Source organism: Lissotriton vulgaris, chromosome 2_2 (assembly GCF_964263255.1).
Source record: "Lissotriton vulgaris chromosome 2_2, aLisVul1.2, whole genome shotgun sequence".
NCBI classification, from domain to species: Eukaryota; Metazoa; Chordata; class Amphibia; order Caudata; family Salamandridae; genus Lissotriton; species Lissotriton vulgaris.
In genome coordinates, this window is record NC_141688.1 from 330348268 (window position 1) to 330374863 (window position 26596).

At 45.3% G+C, this 26596-nt stretch overlaps 1 protein-coding gene across 1 annotated transcript in view; it reads left to right on the forward strand.

Annotated features, from left to right (window-relative positions):
- Positions 1–26596, forward strand: part of AGBL2 (AGBL carboxypeptidase 2) — a 986768-nt gene that overhangs the window by 104529 nt on the left and 855643 nt on the right. Inside the window, exon 6 of the mRNA XM_086959752.1 lies at positions 18728–18835. Within this exon, the coding sequence (XP_086815878.1) occupies positions 18728–18835 (108 nt within the window). The remainder of the gene's footprint in view (positions 1–18727; positions 18836–26596) is intronic.

A 26596-nucleotide genomic window follows, 5' to 3' on the forward strand; every position in this document is an offset into this window, starting at 1 on the left:
TTTGGCGCCTGTGTTTACTTTGGGGGCCATTGCGCCTCTTCTCCTCTCTCTCCCGCTATGCCACCAGCTCTGAGAGCCGCGATACCCGCAACCTCGTCCAGACTCCGCGAAGAACTCCGCTCTGCACCGTTGGCTCGGCGAAACTGCACCGCTGCTCCGCCCCTCAGGTCTCGGGCGGACTCGACGGCAAGCAGACGTAAGAGCAGCCACGGCCAGCACCATCTCCCGCAACAGCCGTCCAGCGGATTCATGGCAGGTAAACGGTAAAATCATTCGCTCTCAATCACAGAGATTCTCATCTCACTTCTTTGCTTGCCGCTACCATCTTTCTGGCAATAGACTGGGTATCGGTGGGTTTCTGCGAAGTTTCTGGCATCTGCAGGGACTCAATCCTAATCTTCGCTGCTCCGCTGTGCCCAGCCACACTTAGGCAGCCGCCATCTTGCCTCCTCTGGCCAAGTGTACCGTGGCAACCAGGTGATTTTAGTTCAACAGGGTTGCACGCCATCTTAAGAGTCCTGTCATTTTGCCCTTATGCAGCTCTTCCTGTGGATCGGATCAGATAAGCTGCTCTTTGCTCCTACCTGCTTTTTGTGAAGATCCATCTCTCTATAGTCAATGAGTCTCTTCCTGTGGATTGGATTAGATGGGCTGCTCGTTGGGAAGGTCCTTCCCTCCACTAGTCAATGAAGCTCTTCTATGGATCGGATCAGATGCTTTGCTCCTCGTGAAGGTCCTTCCCTCCACTAGTCAATGAAGCTCTACTATGGATCGGATCAGATGCTTTGCTCCTCGTGAAGGTCCTTCCCTCCACTAGTCAATGAAGCTCTTCTTGTAGTCAGCTGGGCTGCGGCAGCATCATGGCTCCAAGGGATCTCAGCCCATCCTGAAGCACCCGGACAGATCTTGTAGGCCGCTGGGCCGTGGCAGTATCATGTCTCCAGGGAATCTCAGTCCATCACAAAGTCCCCAGGCAGATCTTCTTGTAGTCAGCTGGGCTGCAGCAGCATCATGTCTCCAGGAGATCTCAGCCCATCCTGAAGCCCCTAGACAGATCTTCTAGTCAGCTGTTGCTGCACAGGTCTTCTCATGGATCACACCAGGGTCTCCTTTTCAGAGTATTACGGTTCTTTGGTAGGAATGTAAACTTTCCTCTCTCCAGGTCACTGCAGCAGTGCTACTCAACAGGCTTCCCAGGCATAGACCAAATTTGGTGGTTTGAATTCTGATCCTTCACTGGTGTACAGGGCTCATCTGTTTCTGGATAACGAAAGATGTACCAAGACGGGCCTGTTTTAATATACCAGGTCAAAGCAGGATATACAAGCCCCTAAGTCGGCAACATACTAATACTTGTGTAAGATTTTAAATGCTGTGAAGTATCCATTCCTTGCTGCTGGACAGATTTGGTTCTTTCTGTGAGAAGTTAGCCTGGCATATGATGTCCACTATTCTAGTGGGCACCTTGCACCAGTCTAATCGACCCTTCTTGATGGTGGTTGTAAAGTCACCCTTATAGATAAGCTATCCTAGTGGTAGTCTTAGGCTAAAACTTCAGAGAGCATGTGAAGCCAGTTGTTTTACCAATAATAATCCCTTGAATACCAAATGAAAGGACACCACACAAGGTATATATCAAATATATATGTATTTATTTCTAACACAACCCCTCTGCACTCTTTATGAGGTCAGAGGTCAAAGTACATCACACGTTACTTAATTAGCCTACGATAAGTAGTACAACATACAGTAATACCCTAGGGAAACAGTTTTAAGAAGTTGTGAGTGTAATCTCCACATAAGATTGAATTTATTTGCCAGGATTAATATCCGTTTTTTTCAGCTCGTGATATGAAGGACAAGAATCTTTCTGTTTGTAGAAAAATTACTTTATTTTAATTCATACGATGAGGACAGCCGACACGTGTTTCGCCCCCTCTTGGCGATTTGCGCCGGGGCTTTCTCAAGGCTAGATGAGTTAATTCACGTCGAGAATTCCTGTTACAAAAGTATGTGCGTTATCCGTGGTATAAAGTTATAATTCTTCAGTGATAAAACATTTCTTTTTAGGCTAATGCCTACAGTCCTAAGGTCCTCCCAGCATGGCGATTCCTCGTCCGTGTCCTTCCGCCTGATTAATGAGTGTAACGAGGGTGTATCATTATCAATAATATTGTTTGTGCTGGGGAGATTGGTTAAAAAGAGTATAATCATCGGCTCGGTAGAGCGGACGCCATTTGTGAGTGGTGAGAAGAAGGAAAGACAACCGTAAAATTTTTTGGACAGCTGGTATGCTGCGAGATTTAAATATGCTCATGGAGTCATATATTTGTTTGGAATGGCCAGAGAGGTAAAGGTAATTTGTACTGAGACACTGGGTGTGCTGTCATAAATGGATTTTATTTCCATCAAGTGTCTAGAGGTGATGTCCTAACCTTGAAAATTGGATGCTAGAATTAAGGTGCACAATTCTTTGAACATTCAAAATTTTATTACTAATTATGTTTCTAGATTTATTTTTTGGGGTATTTTTTTAGATTGATGTGACCTTCTAACTTATTAAGGCACACTTGGTCATGTATATATAATGTATTATACCATTATGCAGGTGCATCTGCCTAGGAAAAATGGAGAAAGGGAAAACACGGTCACGCAGAATGACAACTGCAAGAAATAAAACAAAGGATATGCCCCCGGATGTCTATATGTATTGTGTCTCATGTGTGAGCGGTAAAGTCCATGCTGTTATTTCAGTGTCTCACATATGCCTAGAAGTAAGGGGATGTTATAGTCTATGGATCATTTTCATTTATGCAATCCCATTTTTATGCAGCCCCTTGTTTGTGGTAAAGAGAGTGGGGTGTCACCCTCCCAGAACACAACATTGGGTCCATTACAGCCAGTGATGCCACTCATATTCTTGGTTGAGTCCCTTTGTTACAGTTTCCATTCCGATGATTAGTGAACTCTCTTCTCGACGGAGCATCTGTTCCAAGTCTCCACCTCGTTTGGGAGTTTTCAGTTTTTTTAAACCAACAAACGTGAAATTCAGATTGTTTTTGTGATGGTGAAGAAAATGATCTACAAGGGACTGTCTAGTGTCCGTGCCATGGATATTTCGGTAATGTTCCTGTATCCGGACTTTCAGAGGTCTTTTCGAGCTGCCAATGTAATGTTGTCCACACGGGCATGTTATTAGATAAATGACATAGGTGCTTTCACAGTTAATGAGATCTCTGATCCTGTATTTGGTGCCATTGATTAAGACCTCTTTGGTTCTGGATTTCCCCAGTTTGCAGATCGAGCAGTTCATGCAGGTGTAAAAGCCTATGGTCTGCGGTGGAAATATTCTTGGTTTTGGTTGAATATCAAGAAAGGATGGACAAATCATATCTCTTAGATTTTTACTTCGTGAGAAGCCCATTTGAGGTTTATCTTGTATTGTGTCGGACAGAGTTGGATTGTCTTTCAACAGATGCCAGTGTTTTTGTAAGGCCTTACGTATATGTTGTTGCCCACTGTTGTATTCAGTTGTAAAGCGAATGGTTTGTTTTTTCTCTTGTGGTTGGTTGTTGTGCAATAAGCTCTGTCTGTCAGATGTTTTGAATTTAGTGACTGCTTTGGCAAGTTGTTTCTCTTTGTAACCTCTTTGTCTTAGACGTTCAGTTATGTTCGCTGAATGAGTTTCATATTCTTCCACAGAGCTACAGTTCATGCGCGCCCGTCTGAATTCCCCTCCTGGGATGTTGGTGATGGTATGGGCAGGGTGGCTGCTGGTGGCATGTAAGATGGAATTTGCAGACGTTGGTTTTCTGTACATTTTGGTGTGTAGTTGATTCTCTGAGATGTAGATAGTCAAGTCTAGGAATTCGATTTCTGTTTTGGAGATGTTATAAGTAATTTCGATACCCCATTGGTTAGGTGACATGGACTTGATAAATGATCTTAGTTTGTCCTCAGTTCCTTGCCAGATCATTAGGATGTCGTCAATGTAACGACCCCACATTATTATGTTGTCTGTCACTTCTTCTGGTCTTTCCTGCCACAGCCAATGTTGTTCGACCATTCCCATCAGGAGGCAGGCATATGGGGGTGCAAATTTTGCCCCCATTGCCGTTCCCCGCAGTTGAAGATAGTATTTTCCATTAAAGAGAAAATAGTTGTTAAATAAACAGAATTCAAGGAAGTCCAGAATCATTCTGTTGCGTGCCGTTAGATGTACTGAACGGGTTTGCAGGTATTTCCTGGTGGCAGCTATACCATCTGAATGTTTTATTGAGGTGTATAGGCTGGTAATGTCAATTGCGATGAGAAAGAAATCTTCCTGCCATGTTATATTGTCCAGTTTTTGTAGTACATCCTTTGTGTCCCTGATGAATGACGGCAGGGCTTTCATTAGAGGCTGTAGCTCTGCGTCTATGAAAGCTCCTAGGTTGGAGCAAACGGAGTCAATGCCAGCAATTATGGGTCTTCCCTTAGGTATTCGTCCAGGTTTGTGCACCTTGGGTAACAGGTACAGGGTTGGTACAACTGGATTTTTAATGTATAAAAGGTTCTTTTCTTCTATACTGAGGAGGCCTTTTTCGTACCATAGGTCGAGTAGTGTAGATAATCTTTCTTGAATTGATTGGGTGGGATTCTTTTCCAAAACTTGGTAGCAGGTATTGTCATCCAGTTGACGTTGTGCTTCTAGCAGGTAATCTGAGGTGTTTAGAATAACTACATTTCCCCCCTTGTCTGCTTCTTTTATTGTCAGGTCCTTGTTTTGTCGTATCTCCGTCAAAGCCAATCTTTCCTTAGTTGTTATATTTTTTGGGGTATATTTCTGCTTGGCTTTATACTTATCAAATTCCTTGTTTAGATCTTCGGTTACTTTGGAGAGAAACATATCAATAGAATTACCAGCTGGTAATGACGGGGTGAATCTTGATTTCTTCTTCAGAGGGTTTGGTTTAGTATGGTAGATGTCAATACCCAGTTCATCTGCAGTTGTTGTGAGAGATTCCAAGTCATCTGGTGTTTCGTCAGAGGATAGATGGAGGAGAAGATTGCTGTTTTCCAGGTCTTGTGCAGACAGGTCACTGGTTTGATTGTTGTAATTGGTCGTCGTCCGTCTTCTCGGATTATCTTGAAAGAAAGAGTGTAGTTTCAATCTTCTAGTGAATTTAAAGAGATCTATTTTGGTTTTCACTAGGTCCCATTGGGCAGTTGGGCAAAAGGACAGTCCTTTATTGAGTATTTGGTTGTGTGTATCCGACAAGGTAGTTGTAGATAAGTTGAGTACCAGGTTGTTGGTTATGTTTTGGTTAGATGTTGTTCCCTTTTCCTTGCCCTGGTTTGTACACCCGGTGTGTTGGGTTTCGGTGTGCCTAGATTTGGTGGTCGTGATCGGTTGTCTTGTATATTCCCTAGGCGGTGTCGTTGGACCTCCTCCCGAAAATTTACCTGCGGTCTCAAATTGGACGATAAGGATAGATTTTCTACTGACCCTGCCTCAGATGATGATGGTGTCGGTATGGATTCGTTTGTCGTATTGATTGTTGTGGAGGTATTGATGTTGTCATATTTTTGTGCAAAGGTGTACACTCTCCCTTGTTGGTAATCTTGCAGATCACGTCTGAATTTCCGATTTTTCCTTTGAATAATGTCTTCCTCGAATTCATCCAGGAATTTGTTTAAGATGTCATAGTTTTTTGTTGTGATCTCACCCCAATTTGCATCTTCGATTTTTTTGGATAAGTTATCAACTTCTTTTTTATTTATCTCATACTCTTCCATTGCAATGTCAATTAGTTGTCGAATCATGTTATTGGAGGCAGTGCAAAGGTTGTCTTCCCATAGTTGTAGTTTTTCAGGAGCCGTAGTTTCGATTGGAGGAAAGATCAAGATGCGCAATCCCCGTGGGATCAGGTTATGTTCCAGGTATTTTTTGAGGGATGCTACCTCCCACCATTTTGAAGTCTCCTTCTTTGCAACTTTTTCCAAAGCCTGAAAAGTACTTTTAGCTGAAGTTAGGTTGGTGGTACTGGGTGTTCGACTTATGGTCGCGCCTGTGGGGTCAAATGCTGCTTCAAGTCTGTCGTTTCGTCTGTCACGTCTCGAATTGTAGGATGCCATTATATATTGTTTTGTTTTGAAAGCCAAGATGGTAAAATTCTTTTGGAGTTGAGCAGTGGCTTGCAGAAGAATCAGTTGTTTAAGCCTTAGAGATCCATATATTTCAATGTGGATGAGGTAACAAAGGTCCAAGGATTTCAAGGCTTTAGACAACACTTGAATAAGTGTGGTTAGTTAGCGGATGGAGACACACTCGAAGCTCTGGACCTCTTGGGCTTCAGGGTTAAGGAAACAGTTTTAAGAAGTTGTGAGTGTAATCTCCACATAAGATTGAATTTATTTGCCAGGATTAATATCCGTTTTTTTCAGCTCGTGATATGAAGGACAAGAATCTTTCTGTTTGTAGAAAAATTACTTTATTTTAATTCATACGATGAGGACAGCCGACACGTGTTTCGCCCCCTCTTGGCGATTTGCGCCGGGGCTTTCTCAAGGCTAGATGAGTTAATTCACGTCGAGAATTCCTGTTACAAAAGTATGTGCGTTATCCGTGGTATAAAGTTATAATTCTTCAGTGATAAAACATTTCTTTTTAGGCTAATGCCTACAGTCCTAAGGTCCTCCCAGCATGGCGATTCCTCGTCCGTGTCCTTCCGTTCGAGTGTGTCTCCATCCGCTAACTAACCACACTTATTCAAGTGTTGTCTAAAGCCTTGAAATCCTTGGACCTTTGTTACCTCATCCACATAGTAATACCCTAGGGGCCTGTCACAGGGTCATGGGATCATGCAAAGTATCTCCCGAGTGTGACTTTCGATCTACTTCACAGGACTGGCGCGGGCCCTTTAACGAGGAGCGGGACTTTCTCGAGTCAAGGCCTGCCCCCGTGACGACAGCGCTCGTCGGCCTATCCCGACCAACTACGTCGGAGAAAAGGACGGACACGGAAGAACCGGGAGAACAAGCCGGGAGCAAAGAAGGAGAGAGACAGAGAGCCAGCAGACCAGGGAGGAGAGACAACGAACATGCGGAGGGACTGCCAAACAGCGGAGGAGACCCGAAGGAACCATCGGAAGGAGAGCCAGGAGGCCAACGGCAAAACGCTTCGCCCAGCCACGCTCATGGAGACTCGTGGCTAAACGAGGTACGGACAAGACTCCGGGCCCTCTTTTACCTAAAGGGTGGGAACAGGTAACTGAAGTGGGGCGGTCTACAGTGTTGCGGAATACTCTACCTCGTTTCTTTCTTTAGACTCACGTCACGCCTTATGGTACGAGGAATTGCTGCCTGTAACAAATACTTTGTGTTTACACTGGTGGTGGCTGTTTGCACAAGCATTACCTGCACTCCCTTCCCCATATCGTTTGTAGTATTCAGAGCGGTTGTCTAAATACTACGTATCTTCTTTTCTTTCAGAGGCATGTCTGGTGATGAGAGCCAAGGACTCAGGAGGAACGAGAAGAAAGGAAAGACGGCAGGAAATATTCAGCCCTGCTGCTCAAAGATGGACTCTGTTTCCAATCGAGTCACCTCATTCTTGTAACCCCAAATAAACCCTCTTATGTACAATCTCTTGTTAGTTGGCTCCTTCCCTCCTTGTTAGCCCCATCGGGTTACAGGGCCTCACAAACCATATACTAAAATAGTGGTATAAGAACCCCGACAGAAACACTGAGTAGGCCCAGGGCCTAGGGAATTGCTGGGGCTACACTAGACAACCAAAGGTTAGGAAGTAGGAGACCCACGGGAGACGCGTGCAGTGTCTAAACACAGTCGCGAGTTACGATTGACTTATAATGGAGAACGTAAAAGTTACAAAGTGACTGTTTAAGGGCACTTCCGGATGGACTACGACAAAACCCCTTTAGACTAGGACACTTCGAGAGTCAAGATCATGGGAGCACCAAAATACTCGTGTTAGTTCACCGAGGAAAGCCGGGTGCATAGGTGCCTTTTGGTGCTGGGTTTCGTTGATGCTTTCAATGGAGATCTGCAAAGAAGTGCTGCAGGCGACCAGAGGAAGAGTGTCTGGGTGGATTCAAGGGTGGATCGAAGAACTGAAGAACCTGAAAGCAGAAGGGACAGAGTCTGGATCACTAGCCAGTGACCAGGAAGGTACCAGGAAGGAACCAGGCGATTTCGCGATGATCTCAGGTGAAGAGGTGAAGCTTGTCTCTGCAGCCACGAGGACCAGGAGGTGTCAACGACGACCAGGAGCTGGACTCGAGCTGTCCCACGAAGGATCTAGTTGACTGCGGCGTCGGTATCCGATTGGACCCAACAAGCCTTGGCAAACACAACCCATGCAGGAAGTGAAGATTGGCTTCGGTGCAGACCAGCAAGGTCTGTGGAGCTTCTCCTTTGCAGGGAAGCTGGAGCGAGCCTGGAGCAACCAGGAAAGCAGTTTGGATTAAAAGGAAAGTCTTCGGAGGGCTAACTAGCCAACGGGCTAGCAACCGGGAAGAAGTGTCGAGCTGAAATGTAAGAGCAGGCCCCACGTGGCACTCGTGGAGTGTGGAGTGCTGAGCTTCGGTGCAAATGGTGCTCGGGTCTGGGGCTTCTTGCACCTTAATGCACAAATTCGAGTTACCTCAGGAGTCGATGCAGTTAGCAAAATGCAGGATGTCCAGGGTGTCCGGTCCCACGTCTCTCGTGCCTCGCACGGGTCTCAGCTTTGCTGTGGATGGGGATCGGAGTCCGAGAAGTCTGGAAGTCCAGTTCCTGTGTCGCTGAGTCTTCGGGTTCCGGCAGGAGCGTCGACAAAGCAGACCAGCAAGTTACTGGTGGTGCCTGTTGCACAGGATGGTCACTCCTTTACCACAAGGGAGATGTCTTCAGTCTTCTAGTCAAAATAGAATGTCAAAGTAGCTAGGGTCCTACTTAACTTACCACGCTGTCATCCAACCTCTAAAGCTATTTGTGAACTTCACTGGCTGCCAGTTAGGCAGAGAATACAGTTCAAAGCCCTTTGCCTGGTCCGCAAGTCCTTGTATGGCAAGGGACCTGATGACCTTACTAAACTGCTTCCTCGGTACTTGCCAGCTCGCACTCTGAGATTGGCCAACCAAGACTTACTATGTCAACCAAGAATAAAGAGAGCCCGATGGGGTGGAAAATCCTTTTCCCACCAAGCGGCCAGATTATGGAACTCTCTGCCCCCTGCACTGCGCTCACAAAAATCTAAAATGTGCTTTATAAAGGCTTTAAAAACTTGGCTTTTCTCTCGGTACTAAACTTGTCTCTTCGCTCTCTCTCTACTACAGCGCCATGACGCCGCGGCATTCGAGCGCTTTATAAATATTCAGTCAATCAGTCAAAGGTCCAAGAGTTCTGTATCAAAATTTCGTTCCAGGATAATCTAAAGTCCTGGGGACACAGCTCCTATACTTATACTAAGAAAAGGGGCTGGATTACCTGCTAGGTCCCTCCTATAGGTGGACCTAGGAAGGGGGTGGTTACACCCCTTTCCCTTTGTCCAGTTTCGTGCCAGAGCGGGGCTGGGGTGCCCCAGCAACTGGTTTGAACCCGGCTATGCATGGAGGACCTTGTGTGCCCCAGGCAGTGTCTGGAAAAGCATCTTTCCATTCAACACACCCCGCCCCAATACACTAAAGCCTCCCTCAACAGGAAACCTATTGTCCAGGCCGCCCTTGCTGGAGTTTCCCCCAGCAACAGGAGGTCAGACTCGTGTCTGTGGCAGCAGCATCCATTTTGTGATGTTGAGGCTGTGTTTTACTTTAACCGAGGTTAACAGTAACTACATGTCTTCTCCCTCTAGAAGGGTGGAATGCTACCTCCAGGACTGGCGGGGGGGGGGGGGGGTAGTATTCCAAAGTGTTTGACACCTTACACGACATGTTTTGATAAAGCCAAACCAAAGTTAGCAATAACCGCGAGGATTATAATGCACTTATGAGTATATGGTAGGGCTATATCATAGAACAGCTATAAGGCGATGGTTCCGAAAGCTGCAGAGGGGCTCATGCTAGGGCACCCTCTCACACAAAACCAAGCATTCTGCCTCCGGATTGTTAAGGCCTGCCATAGGAGTGACTTATACGTTACTCTGTGTCTATATATAAGGTAAATATAGATATACTATATCTAAGTAAGGGGTGAATACACCACCTTACCCAAGCTGAGTGACCCGAAATGCATTGGGTACTGATAAAAAACTGTGAACCATTTTGATTAATTGCGACATAAGATGTTTATTATGCCAGCATATGAAATTTAATCTGAACATGGAATCGAATCAAGCTCTTTGATTGGAGTACGAACATTGAATTAAATAAATTTGAACTTTGTGAAGAAACCCAGTGTTTCATGAGAGATTGTGCGCACATTTTTAGTGGGTAGGTGATCCTCCCCACATCACGTTTGGGCATTTAAAGGCACGGGCAGACGCCGTGCGACAAATGAGCGCCAAAATAAAACAGATTGAATGAATTGATTAATTGAAGAGAACAAACGAGTGCACGGGGATAATACCAATTGCTTATTGAATTCTTTCGTCTACCCCATCCCTGACTGCACCACGTCGAAAAAATGACATCGCTTTATTAACTACAAACAAAGCTGAAACATTAGGCTTTGCACCGAAAGCTGCAGAAGTAATCTATGGTTTGATTCAGGAGACCAGGAAATTTACTCCACAAAAAACCACCACCGCACAACTATTAAGACAACTCGAGTACATGAGCAAAAAGGAGATCAACCAGAGGTTGCATGCAACCACGCTAATCCATTACCATAAGAACAAGAGAGTTCCAAGAGGACTCAGAATTGCTCTAAAGCCAATGCTTTGTAAGAACAGCAAAAAATTCGTAGAGAAATGGTTTCAAATTCTGAACAAATATTCACTAGATTTGATTTTATTGATTGTTGAAGAATTGTCGAAGGTACTAATTGAATTGGAGGAAGAAATCAAAGTTATACAAACAGAAGTTAACAAAATCCCAGATGTACAAAATACTTTGGAAGAGATCCATGCGAAATTGGAACGTTATGCGAAAGAGGTGAACGAACGAAAAGTACGTAAATATCGTAGAGACACTTTAGATTATAAACTTGAAGAAGTGTACACGTGGGCAGAGATTTACAACCAAAGACAATGGCAACCTAAGCAGCAACCACAAAAAACGGGTACAACCTCTTCGCAAGAAAGTATCATCTCTGACTCAGATAATGCTTCATCTAGAAGACCAGTGAACAAAAGTAGTAAAATTATAGCTAAACCGTCGACCAGTAGCACTACTCAACAACCGTCTTTTTTAGAGACCAGCCCAGCAGCAAACGCACCACCTACTCCAATAGAACAAGAAGGGGTCATAGAAACCGAAGAGGAAATCGCCAAAAGGACGAGAAGTCAATTATTGAAAGCAACTTGATTATGAATATTTCATCTAAAACATTGACCACAACACAGAAGAAACTGCTAAACAAAGGCACGACATTTGTACCCACATTTCGTTCAAACCTCGCAGAAACAGAAATAGCTTTATTCAAATTCTTCAGGACTCTAAAGTTAAGATTTTCCTTTAAAAACACTCAAGAAACTGTGCAAGAAGAAACATGGGATAAAGACTTCAGACCGACGAGTAGTTTCTGTGCACCCTTCTCACATAAGACAATTGAAGCCTTTGAAAGATCTGTACTATCAGAAGTGCAATGTATTCCTTTCACCAAACCTAAGAAATGCAACCTGTCAGTAAAGGAATGGAATACACTTAAAAATTTGAGTAGAGACAAAAGTTTGACATTTCAAAAGGCCAACAAGGTGGGTGCCCTTGTGGTAATGGACACAAAATTCTACATTGAAAGGGTTAATGATCATGTTTCCGATGAAAACATTTATTTACCTTTGGAATGTGATCCTACAAACGAATATCAATTGATTCTTCAAAAAATCGTAGATCATGCCTTAGAGATGAATTGGATTAATTCAAAGACTCACAAATTTTTCACAACGAAATTTCCAAGAAGACTGCAACTATATATGTTGCCTAAAATGCACAAAGATCCTATCAATCCGCCTTTTAGACCCATAGTTTTGGCCTGCGGGTCCATCTCTGAACCCATAGGGAAGTTTGTTGACAGGTTCTTACAACCGATTGTGCAGAAAAACAAAACGTATATAAAAGACACTACATTGTTCCTAAACCTATTGAACTCAGTGAAACTTGAAAAGTATGAGACATACTGGCTATGCACGATTGACGTCACTGCGTTGTATACGTCAATCCCCCATAATGAGGGTATTGGAGCCCTAGAATGGAGTCTCTTGAACAGCGATTTGGAGGAATTTCAGAGAATATTCATCATGGAATTAATGCAATTCGCATTATATTACAGTTATTTTGAGTGGCAGGGAAGATTTTTCAATCAGTGTAATGGAACTTCGATGGGCTTTGGGGGGGGCGCCCTCTTATGCCAATACATATATGTGCAAATTTGAAGCAGACCATATTCTGGAGAATCCCATGTGGACTGAAGGCCTTATAGTCTTCAAAAGATTTATTGATTACATTTTCCTCATCTGGAAAGGTTCACGACAAAAATTGTAGGAAAACATTAAGACACTGAATACTGTGAATGAACGTATAAAATTCACCCATAACATCGACAAAGAAACCATTGCATTCCTTGATGTACAATTACTGATGCAGAACAACAAGATCAGCACCAAAGTTCATATAAAAAAACTGATAGGAATTCTAGCTTGCTATTTCAAAGCTTTCATCCAGCACCACTGAAAAAACACCTACCAACTTCACAATATATCAGATTGAAAAGGATTACAACGGACAATGCTGATTTAGAAGACTCCTTGAGAGAACAAACTGAAAAATACCGACAACGAGGCTATCCACCAGATATCCTTGATTCATCTTTGGCAAAAATTTCCACACAATCCAGAGAAATGTTGTTGAAAGGAAAAACAAAAAATCAAGAGCAAAAAACTGTATGTGTGCTGAAATATTCCGTTGAATCAAGTAGGATAAAACGCATCATTAATAATCATTGGCAACTGATTCAATCAGAACCAGACCTCATTGGTTTGTATGACAATAAAGTGACATTTGAGTTTCAAAGATCCAGAAATTTAAAAGAACTCCTTAATGTCCCTAACAAAGTGGATGTTAAATGGCGAGGTATGTTGAGGTGTCAAAACTGCACCCATTGTAGCAATGTTATAACTGGCAACAAGATAACACATCCAACTAAAGGTCATCAAATTGAACTACATCACACAAGCACATGTGATACCATGAATTGCATCTACATAATTAAATGCCTCAGTGGCAAGACATATGTGGGTCAAACGGAATGTAAATTAAAATCCGTATCACGGAACACAAAAGTAATATAAGACTAGCCAACAAAAAATCAACAATAGCTAACCACTGGAATGAAGCAAAACACCAAATTTCTCAACTACGCTTCATGGTTTTGGAGAGTTTACCGCAGCACAGTGACCCCACTAAGCAAAGATTAAGAGCTGAATATTTTTGGATAAAAAAATTAAATTCTACCCTTCCTATGGGGTTAAATGAACGGATAGAATATTCGTGTTTTCTGTAACACCAGGTCTTCTGAACTGCACATTGACTACAGACTGATTCTGTATTCCTCATGATAATGAACATTTACTGTTGATCTCATGTTTATTTACCTCAAGTCGTTTTGAAAGTTTCTGGCTATTTTACACACACGAAGTAATGGTTATTGTTTATTCATTTTGTGATTGTGCTTTAATACAACTTTATTGATTTATTTTGAGTGCCCACTTCCGCATGAATCCGACACACTCGTATCACATGATTAGTGTATTTCGTGTTTCCCGTATCCCTATTGGTTGTCACCCCGATCACGTGATCACTGACTGTCCGTTTTTGACCTTTTTTAATTTGCGCGTAAATCCACTTCCCTATGCTTGCATCTCGAGAAGAGTATCGACACGGGTTGTTCCAGTGCACTGTAAGTTATATTTACGCATTTATCAGTAACGTTACTGACTGTGTGCGCTTCAGCACACAATATTGACACTCGCCCGCAAGTTTGATAACCACGCATGTCTTGCATTTTGACAAAAAACAATTTGTGTATTACTACCTCTGCACGTCGCCTTTGCCGAGCACTTAGTTTAAACAATTCACCATCGGATTAGAATGCACCTCCCTATTCACGCTATGATTTTAAATTAGGTTTGCACTATATTCACGTTGGGCACGTATTTTGATTGTACTGTTGGTATGTATTGTTTAGTGGAGTAAGTGAACAGGTCCTGTTTCATTTCTTTACAGACACCTGCTGAAGGGTCCTGCTTTGTTGACCCGAAATGCATTGGGTACTGATGAAAAACTGTGAACCATTTTGATTAATTGCGACATAAGATGTTTATTATGCCAGCATATGAAATTTAATCTGAACATGGAATTGAATCAGCTCTTTGATTGGAGTACGAACATTGAATTAAATAAATTTGAACTTTGTGAAGAAACCCAGTGTTTCATGAGAGATTGTGCGCACATTTTTAGTGGATAGGTGACCCTCCCCACATTACGTTTGGACACTATACAGGGGCTCACAAAGGTGACCCAATTCCCAATTAGGTATGTACCTAAAGTACATGGTATCAATTTAGAGAGAGAACAGCTGGGCTGTGGGTCTGATTAGCAGGCCCACAGCCACACTAAAGTCGAAAAACCAGAAAATCACAACAAAAAGTGTGGGTGACCATAGGAAGCAGACCCTACTCTCCTACACTTTCTAACCGTGGGGCCTCCCTGAAGATGGTTTGAAACCCCCGGGGATGGATCTAAGGATGAGGGGACGTCCAAAGGGCACCCTTCTTTGAAAAGGTGGTTACTGCCCTCTCTGTTGAGCTTTGCAAGCATACTTTATAGTCAAGTCAAGTTTATTTATTGTGTCAGCCTGACGAAGGCAGGCCATACAATATATATAACTTACACACAATTTTTATATTTGAAAATAAGCAACTTAAAAAGACAAATACATAAAAAATATGTTCCTTAAATGTTCTCAGAGAATAAAATCTGAGCTTCATACAAGAATCTAGAAGACCCTACTAGTTTGAAAGTGCACATGCCTAAGCACTTGGGCAAATCTTAAGGCATTAACTTTTGGATGGCCAATTTATTGCAGGCATCTCAAAGTGCATCTAGTAATGGGTTGCGATCACCGTTCAGCGCCTGCAGAATTCCCTTCCCGGGAATATTTTACAGAGGCATAATGTTATATCAAATCATCTAAATCATGTTAGCTAAAACGACACGCAAGTGGGTGTAGAGATTTTTATAGCTTTAAAGTGCATCACACAGGGATGATTTCACATGAAAAAGTGCTTCTACGGGGACTTTAAACCGCCCTTTAATCGGGAAATCTTCAAACGATATACTGTTCCACCTGGCATCCCACTTGGAGATGCTAACGTTTAACCCTTGGGCGGATATTACGCATAGTCCTATGAAAACATAAGGCAGACAAAAGGACCATTTCATTGCAGGGTCCCTGTTTCCTTGCCGGCCTGGATTAGCTCTAATCGTATTTGCCTAAAATAGCAAGAAGCGGGTATAAAAATTCATGCAACTTTAAAGTGCTTCGCACAGTGCTCCGACCATTCAAAACTAATAGTGCTAGTGCATGGACTTCGAACCGCCCTTGGATCAATGAATCTTCAAAAGACATCCTATTGCACCTGGGATCCTGCAAGGAAAGGCTGTGTTTGAACCTCGGGTAAATATGAAAACAGGGTCATATGTGTACATAAGACCAACGAGAGTGGCATTGATCACAACGTTCCCATTTCCTTTACCGAACTGGACTCATTTAGATAAAACATTTTAGGTGAACCTAGAACTACAGGCTCACTACCAGAGACCACCCAAAGTTCCTTCACACGTCCCACCTGGTTATCAGCGGCACTTAAGCAAACATTTACATTTAAGTTGAGGTATTTAGGAATTGGATACAACCTCCCCTGAAGCCCTGCTAGTGCCGCTGCCTAGTTATTCTCCAGGCCTCATATATATATCGGTCACATCCACAATTAGATGAGATACTCCCCCCTTTATGCCACAACCTAATGTACTGGTTCGCTGGCAAGGCGCCAAGCCTAAAAGTAACATCCAATGACCTCTTAAGGGGTGGGGGTCATTTTATCCATATATGGTTCAAAGACAGAAAGGGGCTTGAGTGTCAGAAGCTGCTTCAGCTTCCTTCCTGGCTGGTGGATGGCATCTACTGCCAGAACCTTTCCTTCACATACCGCCCAGTTCCTTTCGTCATTTCTTCTGCTGCGGTCCAACAGTCAGGACATCCTATAAATCTGCACGATGTTGGCCACGTGACTTTACCAGGGTCATTTAGCTAGTTTGGTTTGAGACCAAACCTCTCACATTGTATTCAGATAGGGTTCCAACTCAGGTGTGGTCCATATTTTTACCCAATATAAGATAGAACGGAGTGCTGCCTGCACTTGAATGGATCTAGTACCCAGCTGGTGCCGTAATCCATCCATTGGAGTTCGGGACCAAGCACAAGGAGGCGGCGCAGGAACGATTCTCTGCCTTGACTAGCCCTTTTACATCTCTGCAGTCCCATACTTCTGGCCCGCACAGGCTGCAGTAAGGGCTTATGCTCTATAGGCTTCAAGGTGAGGGGCAATCGGCACCTTCCCTTGTTTTCTAGCAGAAGCAAGCTCCCTCCTGACATATTGACTGAGGACGCCTCGCCCTTGACTCGTTTTGCCAACCAGGACCGCTTAGGGTCAAATCTCGTTCCTCAATAGTCACACTGGTCAACACTGTCCAGAAAGGCACTCCTCAGCTTGGCACATCCTTTCACTATCATGCACTCTGTGTTCGCAGTATTCTTCTGCAGATCCTTGTGTGCAGCAGATCTCAGATGTGTGCAGAAGCTTGTGCATGGCTAGGTCAGTGCGTAAACAATGAATTGCGTTGTCCGCGAACAGCAGGATTGCCTTTGATAGAGAAGGACCAGGCGTAGTTCCCGCCACATTTGCTCCAATGCTCCTGCCAGTGTCTCTGCATCTTTCATTCTCATCTTTGTGGGCTAACAGTGGATGGTGTGGTAGGCAGTTTATTCTGGTTCTCTGTGTCTGTGTGGGAATGCAGAGTGGAGGAATGTAAGAAACTGGCTCTATATACATTGCACCAAAGTGAGGTACAGTGTGTATAGAGTCCAAGGATTTCCAGAGGTTTGGCAGAGGTTAAAGTTAGATATAACCTTGCTCTTTAAGTGGTAGCTTGGTCGAGCAGTAAGGCAGTATCAGAGGACAGTGTGAAGCATTTGATGTCCACACTCAGGCAACAAATGGTTTCACACACTCAAGAACTGAACTCTAGGCCAATTGTTTTGTATAAAACACATACTGTTGTTTTATTTCTAGAACCAAGCAAGCCTGGTGCAGGTAAGCATAAAAGTACTTCTCAGTAGTAAATTACTTGAATGAACACAGTTCAAAGTAGCAGTGTAACTTGTACTGGTTTTGGTTACAGTTTTAAGAAAGCAGTTTGTGACACATTGCAGGTATAGTACATTCAATTGAATGGGCTATTTATGTAAAATGCAGTTAATTACTTTTCAGATTACTTTTGCTAACACAGGACTGGATCCTAGATTCAGCCCTGGGATATTTCCTGAAAACAGGTGAGTAAATGCAGACCCAAGACTTTTTAAAAGCCTCTGGTTGCCCTGGTGCCGCTCATGCAGGTTGCTTCACCTTCTCTTCTTGCTGGGACCCTCGAGACGGCTCTGATGGATTGCAAATGGTAGTTTTCCAGGAATCTGTATTCTTTATTTGCATTCCTTCCTGGGGAGCAGCAGCATTCCCTAATGCCCTTTTACATGGCCTCTCACTTTTCATGATATCTTTTTCCACTTATGCATTCAATTTTATTTTCCACCCTGCCCTTAACCACGCATTTTTATACGTTTTCAAAACCTTGAAACCCCCCCCCCCCCACCGGAATGTAGAGCGCAGAGAAACTGCACAGAGGGAATCTAATTCCACTGTTATGCAGAAGAGCATTATTGTCTATATCCCACGTTTGTATTGGTGAAATAGATGAGAGGTCATTACATGTGGAGCGCCTTGTGCTTGTTACTATAATAGTTGTGCAGGGTTCTCCATCCATCAGTGAGTTGCATTGTGGGTTGTTGGTTATAACCATAGTAATCTCAGGCCCTTTGGAGCCCCCACCAGCCCATCACAACAATTCACTTGGATAAGAGGCTGCGTGAGGTGGATGCCTTGGGGGGGAAAGGCTTTATTCATCCTGCAGTGAGAAGGGGCAGTGCTCGGATCCCCCTCTGAGCTTGCTTCCCATCAAGCCCCCCTGACATGCTTTCACTAACCACCCTTGGTAAGAGCATTGAAGCTTTCTTCCCTGTATGGTTGATTGGGGTGTTGTGAGGAGCATTGTTTGCAGGTTCCCCTGCTTTTCAACAGGTGTGCTCTGCCCCTCTCCGAAGACTTAAAGTAGTAATCCCTTAACTTACGAGTTACAAGCCGATCTGTGTCATGTTACATGATGTCTCTTCATGCACTATTATGTTCATTTTGTCTGGGCTCTTGCAGTTGTGGCAGTGTTTAAACCAGATGTGGGGCTCTGTTTCCTTGTAGAGTGGACACCACCAGACCCTGAGAGATTCTATGAACCCACAGGGAAGGAGACAAAACCGCAGCTCGTCGCAGAGGGGAGTGGAAGGACGGTCTATCAGATAACCCCAGGTATAACTATATAAAACCAGCAGAGTCATGCAGTTGTCTGTAAGAATGATAGTACCTTTGTAAAAGTGTGATAATGTTCAAATCATAACCTCATTGTGTGGAATTCAAGATATTGAACCCCACTAACCCAGGCTGCTGGGCATTTTGGCCTCTACATTCTATTTTTGCTGCTGAAGGTACAGGTCTGTGTGAGACAGAGGCTTTCTCCGCGCCGGAAAAACCTCAGAAACTTTACACTTCTGATATACTCTGATTTATCAGCAACAAATATATATATATATCATCGACATGCACACAAAACACCCCCTGGGTTTGAACAGCAGTGAAGAACTGGCAATACATTTGGGGTAGTAACCAGGTCATAGTCTATGGTCATAGGGATGTATATATTCGTTGGTTAAAGGGATGTATATATTCTAGGCAATGCTGAGCTAGGTGTTCTACAATATACTGGGATGTGAACTTATTGTTTTACACCTGAGGGTTGCCTTGAAACGTTGAACGTATATCTGTATATATGTATATCATTGTAAGTATTTCTCTCTGTGTTCTCCACTTCAATCTTCCTGGTCTACCTCTTTTCTTGAGAGGTTCTGATATTCTTACTCTCTCTTCTAGTGTATATAATGTATGTACGATGTATTGTTGGTCCAATTTAGACACAAGTTTGGCACATACAAAATATTTTTTGCGAGCCCATCCAGGGCAGGATGTGTGTAGCTTTGATTACAGCTTAGATCATTAAATATTATGGAGCGCTGAATGTACAATATATATATATATTGTGTTGAGCCCATCCGTGGGCATTATTTCTCCGTTTTGAGGAGTTCATTAATCTTATTTGTGTATGTTGCAAGCTCTAAGATGGCGCTCCATTTGCTGTGACTCTAATGAACTTCTGAGTCCTTCTTTGATTACAATTATTGTACATGAAGATAAAACTGTGTCCAAGATGGCGCTTCGGTAAACATAGATGTAGGTTTTTTACCGAAACGCGTCTGTTGATGAAGTGTCCGTTTGTTGGTGAACGATAAATAACCCAAACGACCCCCGCGAGTGCTTCTTTATTCCGGAGGATGGAAGTCCAAAGTTACGGGATTTGGAGCGAGTATTGATTTGTGGGTGCACCCCCACAGTGAGTAAAGCACCCGCCTGCGAGTGCCCTGCCTTGGTGTTTTCTGGAGCGGGATATATATATATATATATATATATATATATTCTTCACCAAATGCCCCGTAGCATTCCCAAAAGCACACACCAGCGTTCCGCCTAATGGCATCAAAGTTATGCTCCGTTTCAATGCTCCGCATTGCATTCATTCCGCCGACGCTTTCAGGGCCTCCATGCCCCTTCATCATGGGCTGCAAGAACATCACTGGAGAAACGCGCATTCATTTGCATTTCCGGTTTTATTTTTCAAACCCCTCAATGGGCGTGCACTGTTTCCCCGCCCCTTGAAGCATTGTGGGATTTGAAGTCCTCAATGCGCGCTAACAATTATATGCTTTCAGTAAGTTCCAGTGTTGTTCACAATAACCCTCGCATGTGCCTATTCCGCAGAGACCCCAAGCATACATACTTACCGGCCCCCGCATTCTGCTGTTGCCAATGGTGGGAAATAATGTCAGCCAACAATAACTAGTATTAGTAGTGGTCGTTGTTGGCCGCAGTTTATTAATAACCAAAGACATATTAATAACACAAACTGGTTTCAAGCAATCTTCCATTTTACGAACATTAAACATCAATCATAATTGCCATATACAAATTATGACACCATCTTGTGATAACAGGTGTCAGTCTTTTTATGCCCTCCTTAGTTCGAAAATGGGGCTTGTACACAAACCAGTTTGTTGCCAGTCTATTGGTGCTCCAGTGGTTGGTTGCCCACGCCTTCTGCGTGTTGCGGAGGGGAGCTTTCCTGTCGGGAGTTAGGTCCCCAGCTCGCTACCATTTGCGCCCTGCCGTCCGGCCGGGTCTGGGCCGCGAGTGCCGTCTCCTCCTGTTACTCCCCTCCTTTATGCCGCCACGTCACCCTGCCGTGCTGCATTCAAAAGTGAGTGGCCATCCTCTTACACACCGCCCGCCGGTGTGTTTTCTTAGCCAACCAGTGTAGGATTTCCGCTAACGCCCCTTCCCTTATCCAGCACTGCGACTTTGCTGTTCCTTAGGTGTGGGTGGGTGGGCTTCAGTCGTTGTTGTTGTCGCGCCGTTCTCCCAGCTCCTCGAAGGCGTTGTGCTTCTGCTGGGAGGCGGCGTCGCTTAAATCCTCCTGAGCCCTCCATGCAGGCCTCAGGTGCGTCCTCCTGATTGGGGGGTTCAAACAAAGCCAGGTTGACCATTGGGCGCCCTTTGGGGGCGCTCAGGTCAACAGGTCACTTCCGGTCGGGTGGCTGGTGCGCACCCCGCTTCCGCTGGTTCCTGGGCGCATCAAAGTGCCCAGAACCAGTTTACCCCCGCTAGTGGCACCACGAGGGTTATGGCGCCGGCCTTCAAGCCTCCCCCACCCTTCGGGAGGGTGCGGCGGCCTCTGCAATAACCCTCGCATGTGCCTATTCCGCGGAGACCCCAAGCATACATACTTACCGGCCCCCGCATTCTGCTGTTGCCAATGGTGGGAAATAATGTCAGCCAACAATAACTAGTATTAGTAGTGGTCGTTGTTGGCCGCAGTTTATTAATAACCAAAGACATATTAATAACACAAACTGGTTTCAAGCAATCTTCCATTTTACGAACATTAAACATCAATCATAATTGCCATATACAAATTATGACACCATCTTGTGATAACAGGTGTCAGTCTTTTTATGCCCTCCTTGTGAGAAGGTGGCCTGATATGCAGTGCTCACTATTCTAGTGAACACTATGTATCAGTCCAGCAACCCTTATTGATGATTGGTTGTAAGTCAACCTTATAGACCAGCTATCCTAGTAGCATGGATACGGGCAGTCTAAGGCTAAAGACTCGAGAGGGCGTGTTAAGCCAGCTGTTTACCACACATATACCCCTTGAATACCAAGTGAAAGGACACCACACAAGTGTTATGAAAATAAACAGTTATTTATTAAGAATCACAACAGCCCTGTACTCTTTATGAGGACAGGGTACTAAGCACAAACCAAAACTCTTACGAAAATACTTAAGTTAGCACAGTATATACAAATGCCCGAGGGGCACGGAAAACCATATACTCTGCAAGTGGAATGCGAAATTACTAGCAGGTAAGTACAGTACTAATAGGCTTTGGAATCGCTATGACTTGACTATAGAATCGTTAGATTACTTCTAGGAGACCCAGGGGACTCGGGTGCAGTGTGTGCACTCTCACGCGAGATGCGGGACAAAGTCTATGGTAGCTAGAATTTGCAAAGTTAGTGTTCTCGGGCGAACCCGACCTGGTAGGGAGAAAACGAAAGTGGATCCTGACCCTTGGATAGTGAGGCTATGCTGGGGCACCGAAATGCCGAAGTTACCTAGCCCAGAGGCTGCAGCTGCATAGGACTCAAAAGACGTCGGGAATCCTCGTTGCCGGACCAGGAGCCTGGAAGAAAGAAGTTGCTGGCAGGCGACCAGTGAAGAAAGTTCGGTGGATCCAAGCCTGGATCGATGGAAGATGACACCTGAAAGCAGAGGGGACCAAGTTCGAGACTACTAGCCAGTAGTCAGTGGGCACCAGGAGGGCACCGGATGGTAGCCACCTCGACAAGGTGAGTGGGTGACGCTGTGACCGCAGATCTCACGGACCAGGAGGCGTTGTCGGCGACCAGGATGGAGGAGCGATCTGTCCCACGATGGATGAAGCTGTCGGCGTCGCTGGACCCAGGATTGGGCAACAAAGCCTTGGCAAATTCAAGCCCACGCGGTGGACTCAAAATGGCGTCTGGAGTGGACCAGGAGGGTCCGGGGTGCCTCTCTTGAAGAAGGAAGCAAGGGCCAGTCTGGAGCAACCAGACCAGCAACAGTGATGTCGTCGGGCGTCGTGAAGAAGGCCACAAGCCAGCCGGCTAGTAGCCACACAGCGCGGTGAGCACGCAAAAGCAGAAGGGCCCCACGCAGATCGTGGAGATGCTGGAGGGCTGATCTTCGGTGCTGGAGCTGCTCAGGGTTGGGGCTTCTCGGACCCCAAAGCACTCACCAGTGGAAGACTCGGTGGGCTTGTTGCAAAGAAGTCGTGCAGTCTTGGCGATCGTCGGTCCCTCGAGGTCTCGTCGCACCCACGGTTCTCAGCTTTGCTGTAGAGGTGAGTAGAGGTCAGAGGTGCCAGGGAAGCCGGGTCTCGTCGAGCTGGGTCGTCGGATTCGTGATGAAGGACTTGCAGCAGACCGCAGTGTTCTTAGGATGGTGCCCGCTTGATGCAGGGTGACTACTCCTTAGCCACAAGGGAGAATCTTGAAGAAGAAATCTTGAAGTCCTTTCGAAGAAAGTCGTGTCTTGATTCCAAAGATGATCTAATTTGAACAGGGGGCCCGCTCCCATCTTTATACTAAAAAAGGGGGCTGACCCGGTGACTAGGTCCTGCCTATGGGTGGGACTAGGAGGGGGGTGGTTACACCCCTCTGCCATGCCGGACTTCCCCAGGCCAGGGGCTGGTGTGCCCCTGGAACTGGTTCAGACCGGCCTATGCGTAGTGAGCACCGGGGTGCCACTCAGCAGTCACCTTCCTGAAAAGCCCTGCCTACCCAGGATACACAAAACCATGTCTGGGACGGTGCTAGCACCGCCCCTGACAGGAAACCCTTTGTCCAGGCTCCCCTCGCTGGAAGGACTCCCAGCTGCAGGGGGTCAGACTCGTGTCTGTGGTGGCAGCATCCATTTTGTGGAGCTGAGGCTTCGTTTAACTTTAACCGGGGTTCACAGTTACATACATGTCGTGTCCCTCTAGAAGGGTGGAATGCTAACCCCGTCGCCAGAATTGGCGAGGGGTTAGTATTCCAATTCGTATGACACCTTACTCGACATGTTTTGATAAAGCAATACCAAAGTTAGCATTTACCCGCGAGGATTATAATGCATTTAAGAGTATATGGTATGCGATATCATGGAACAGCTATTAGGACTTGGTTCCGCAAGCTGCAGACAGGCTCAGCTCATGCCAGAGCACCATCTCACACGATTCCAAGCACTCTGCCTTCAGGATTGTTAAGGCCTGCCATAGGAGTGACTGATAGGAATCTGTGTGTCCATTTTAGGGTTAGATATAGGTATACTATATCTACAGCAAAGGGTGATTACACGACTTTGCCCCAGCTGTCATGCAGCCAGTTGTGTCAAATTTAGGAGGCCAGCCAGGGGTGGCATAATACATGCTTCAGCCCCTGGCAGCCCTGGGTACACCCATGCCCTGAGTTACAGGGTCTGATAGGGTGGCCCAGTACCAATTGGAAATGCACCTAGGGTACATGGAATCCATTTTAAAGAGAGAGCAGTAGGCCTGGGGTCCTGATTGGCAGGATCCCAGGTCGACTATGTCAAAAACCAGCTAAAACACAGGGCAAAAAGTTGGGGGCAACCATAGTCAGGATGTACCTTCCTACACAACCCCCCCCCAAACGAAAGGCCTGACTACCTCTGGGGCAGTTCCTTCAACAGGGGTAGAGTCAGCTCCCTGAGGAGGCTGGCTCTCACCTAGTGTCTGGGAGGGGGAAGACTCTTCTTCCTCCTCAATGCTCTCTGTTTGAGTGGAGTGATCCATTGTTTCAGGCTTCACAACCTCACTATCTGTTTGAGTAGAGGCTGAGACCATTTCAACCTTGCCAACCTTTTCAGGAGGGCACTCAGTCTGTGTTTGGGCTGTGACTGTCACAGCCCTCCTATCCTGTTCTGGGAAGTCTGTTTGAGCCTGGGCAGTGGCTACCACTGCCCTTCCAACCTTTTCAGGGAGGAATGGTGCTTGGACTGGGGCTGTAGCTATTACTGCCCCACTAACCTGTCTGGATAGGCCTATCATTCTGGAGTGAGTTTCTTGTTCCACCTCAGCCCATGCTGAGAGTTCCAGGTCATTCCCCAGTAAGCAATCTACAGGTAGGTTATCTGTCACTGCCACTCTCATGGGCCCTGTGACATTACCCCAGCTGAGCTTGACTACTGCCATGGGATGCCTTCTCTTCACTCCATGAATGTCTGTCACCTGATAAGTAAAACCAGGGGTCAGTTGAGCAGAGGGGACCAGATGGTCACTCACCATGGTGAGGCTGGCCCCTGTGTCTCTGAATGCCTCAACTTTCTGACCATTCACTAACACTTCTTGTCTATACTTTCCCAAAATGTGGGGTCCTGTAGTGAAGTTGGCAAACCCCATGCCAGTCTCACAGACAAGAGTGTGGTCAGGGAACCTGGCTAGGCCATAGTCCTCCTGCTGGCCCAAAGTAATGCCCACCACATTCTTGGGGGCACTCCCACCACCTGGGGGATTACCACTAGTGGTAACAGGAGGTTTAGGAGTATTACCTGGGGGTATATTTCCCTTATTACCATTTTTAGGGCAACTGGCATCACTTTTGTAATGACCCACCTGTTTACAGGTATGGCAATAAGGTTTCTTCTGTTCTGAAGGAGTGTTCTGGGACCCACCACCCTTGTTGGAGTTTTGGGGCCCTTGGGAAGTCTTCTCTGTAGATTTATCCCCACCCTTCTCTTGAGGCTTGGTTGATTCCTTTTTCTGGTCACCACCCTGGTTTTTAGGCCTAACCCTGGTTCTGACCCATTTGTCTGCCCTCTTACCCAATTCCTGTGGAGAGGTCAGATCAGAGTCTACCAGGTGCTGGTGTAATAACTGGTTCTGACAATTATTTAAGATTTGCTCCCTCATAATTAGATTATACAATCCTCTAAAATCAGTAACCTTACTACCCAGTAGCCAGCCTTCAAAAGCCTTAGTGGCACAATCAACAAAGTCAGTCCAATCTTGAGACTGAGTTTTCTGGGTGTCTCTGAACAGCATCCTGTATTGTTCAGTGGTTAAACCAAACCCATCAACCAGTGTATTCTTCAAGATTTTGTAATTGTTAGCATCCTCCACCCTTGTGGTGAGGAGCTTACCTCTACCTTTACCATCAAAGGAGAGCCACAAGATAGCTGCCCACTGACTTTGGGGAACACCCTGCACAGTGCAGGCTCTCTCCAAAGCAGTAATCCATTTGTGGATGTCATCCCCTTCTTTAAAGGGGGGCACTATCTTATTCAGGTGCTTTGTATCAAAACTCCTTTCCCTATTGCTAGGTTTATTGCTGCCACCAGTGGGCTGTAGCCCACATAATTCTTGCTCTCTAGCAAGGGCAAGTCTCTCTTTGGCCAGGGCAAGTTCTTCCCTTTCAATCCTCAGTTTGATTGCCCTTTCTTCAGCTTCATACACTCTCCTCTTAGGGGAAGACATCCCTCTGTGAGAAGAGTTGAGAGAGCCATTGGTTCGAAAGGATCTGTTAGAGCCTCTTGATAGAGACCTAACTCGTCCATTCCCAATGTTAAGCTGACCTGAGAGTGGGCCCAGGGGTCCCCCAGTACCAAGCTCATGTCTGCTTAAGTTGGACCTGCTTAGTCTACTGACTTCTAGCTGTCCCTTATCTGCCTCATCCCCTGACAACTGGTCCTCATCCTCATCCTCAGCATCATCTGCTTCCTGGAGGGGATGGTCCTGGCTATCAAAGGGTCCCTGTAAGGAGGGCAGACTTCCTTCTGGATTAGAAGGGTCTGGATTACCAGCCCTACTGGCATCATAAGCCTCTAAGAGACCAATCAGAAAGGAAGTGGTGTGGTTAGAC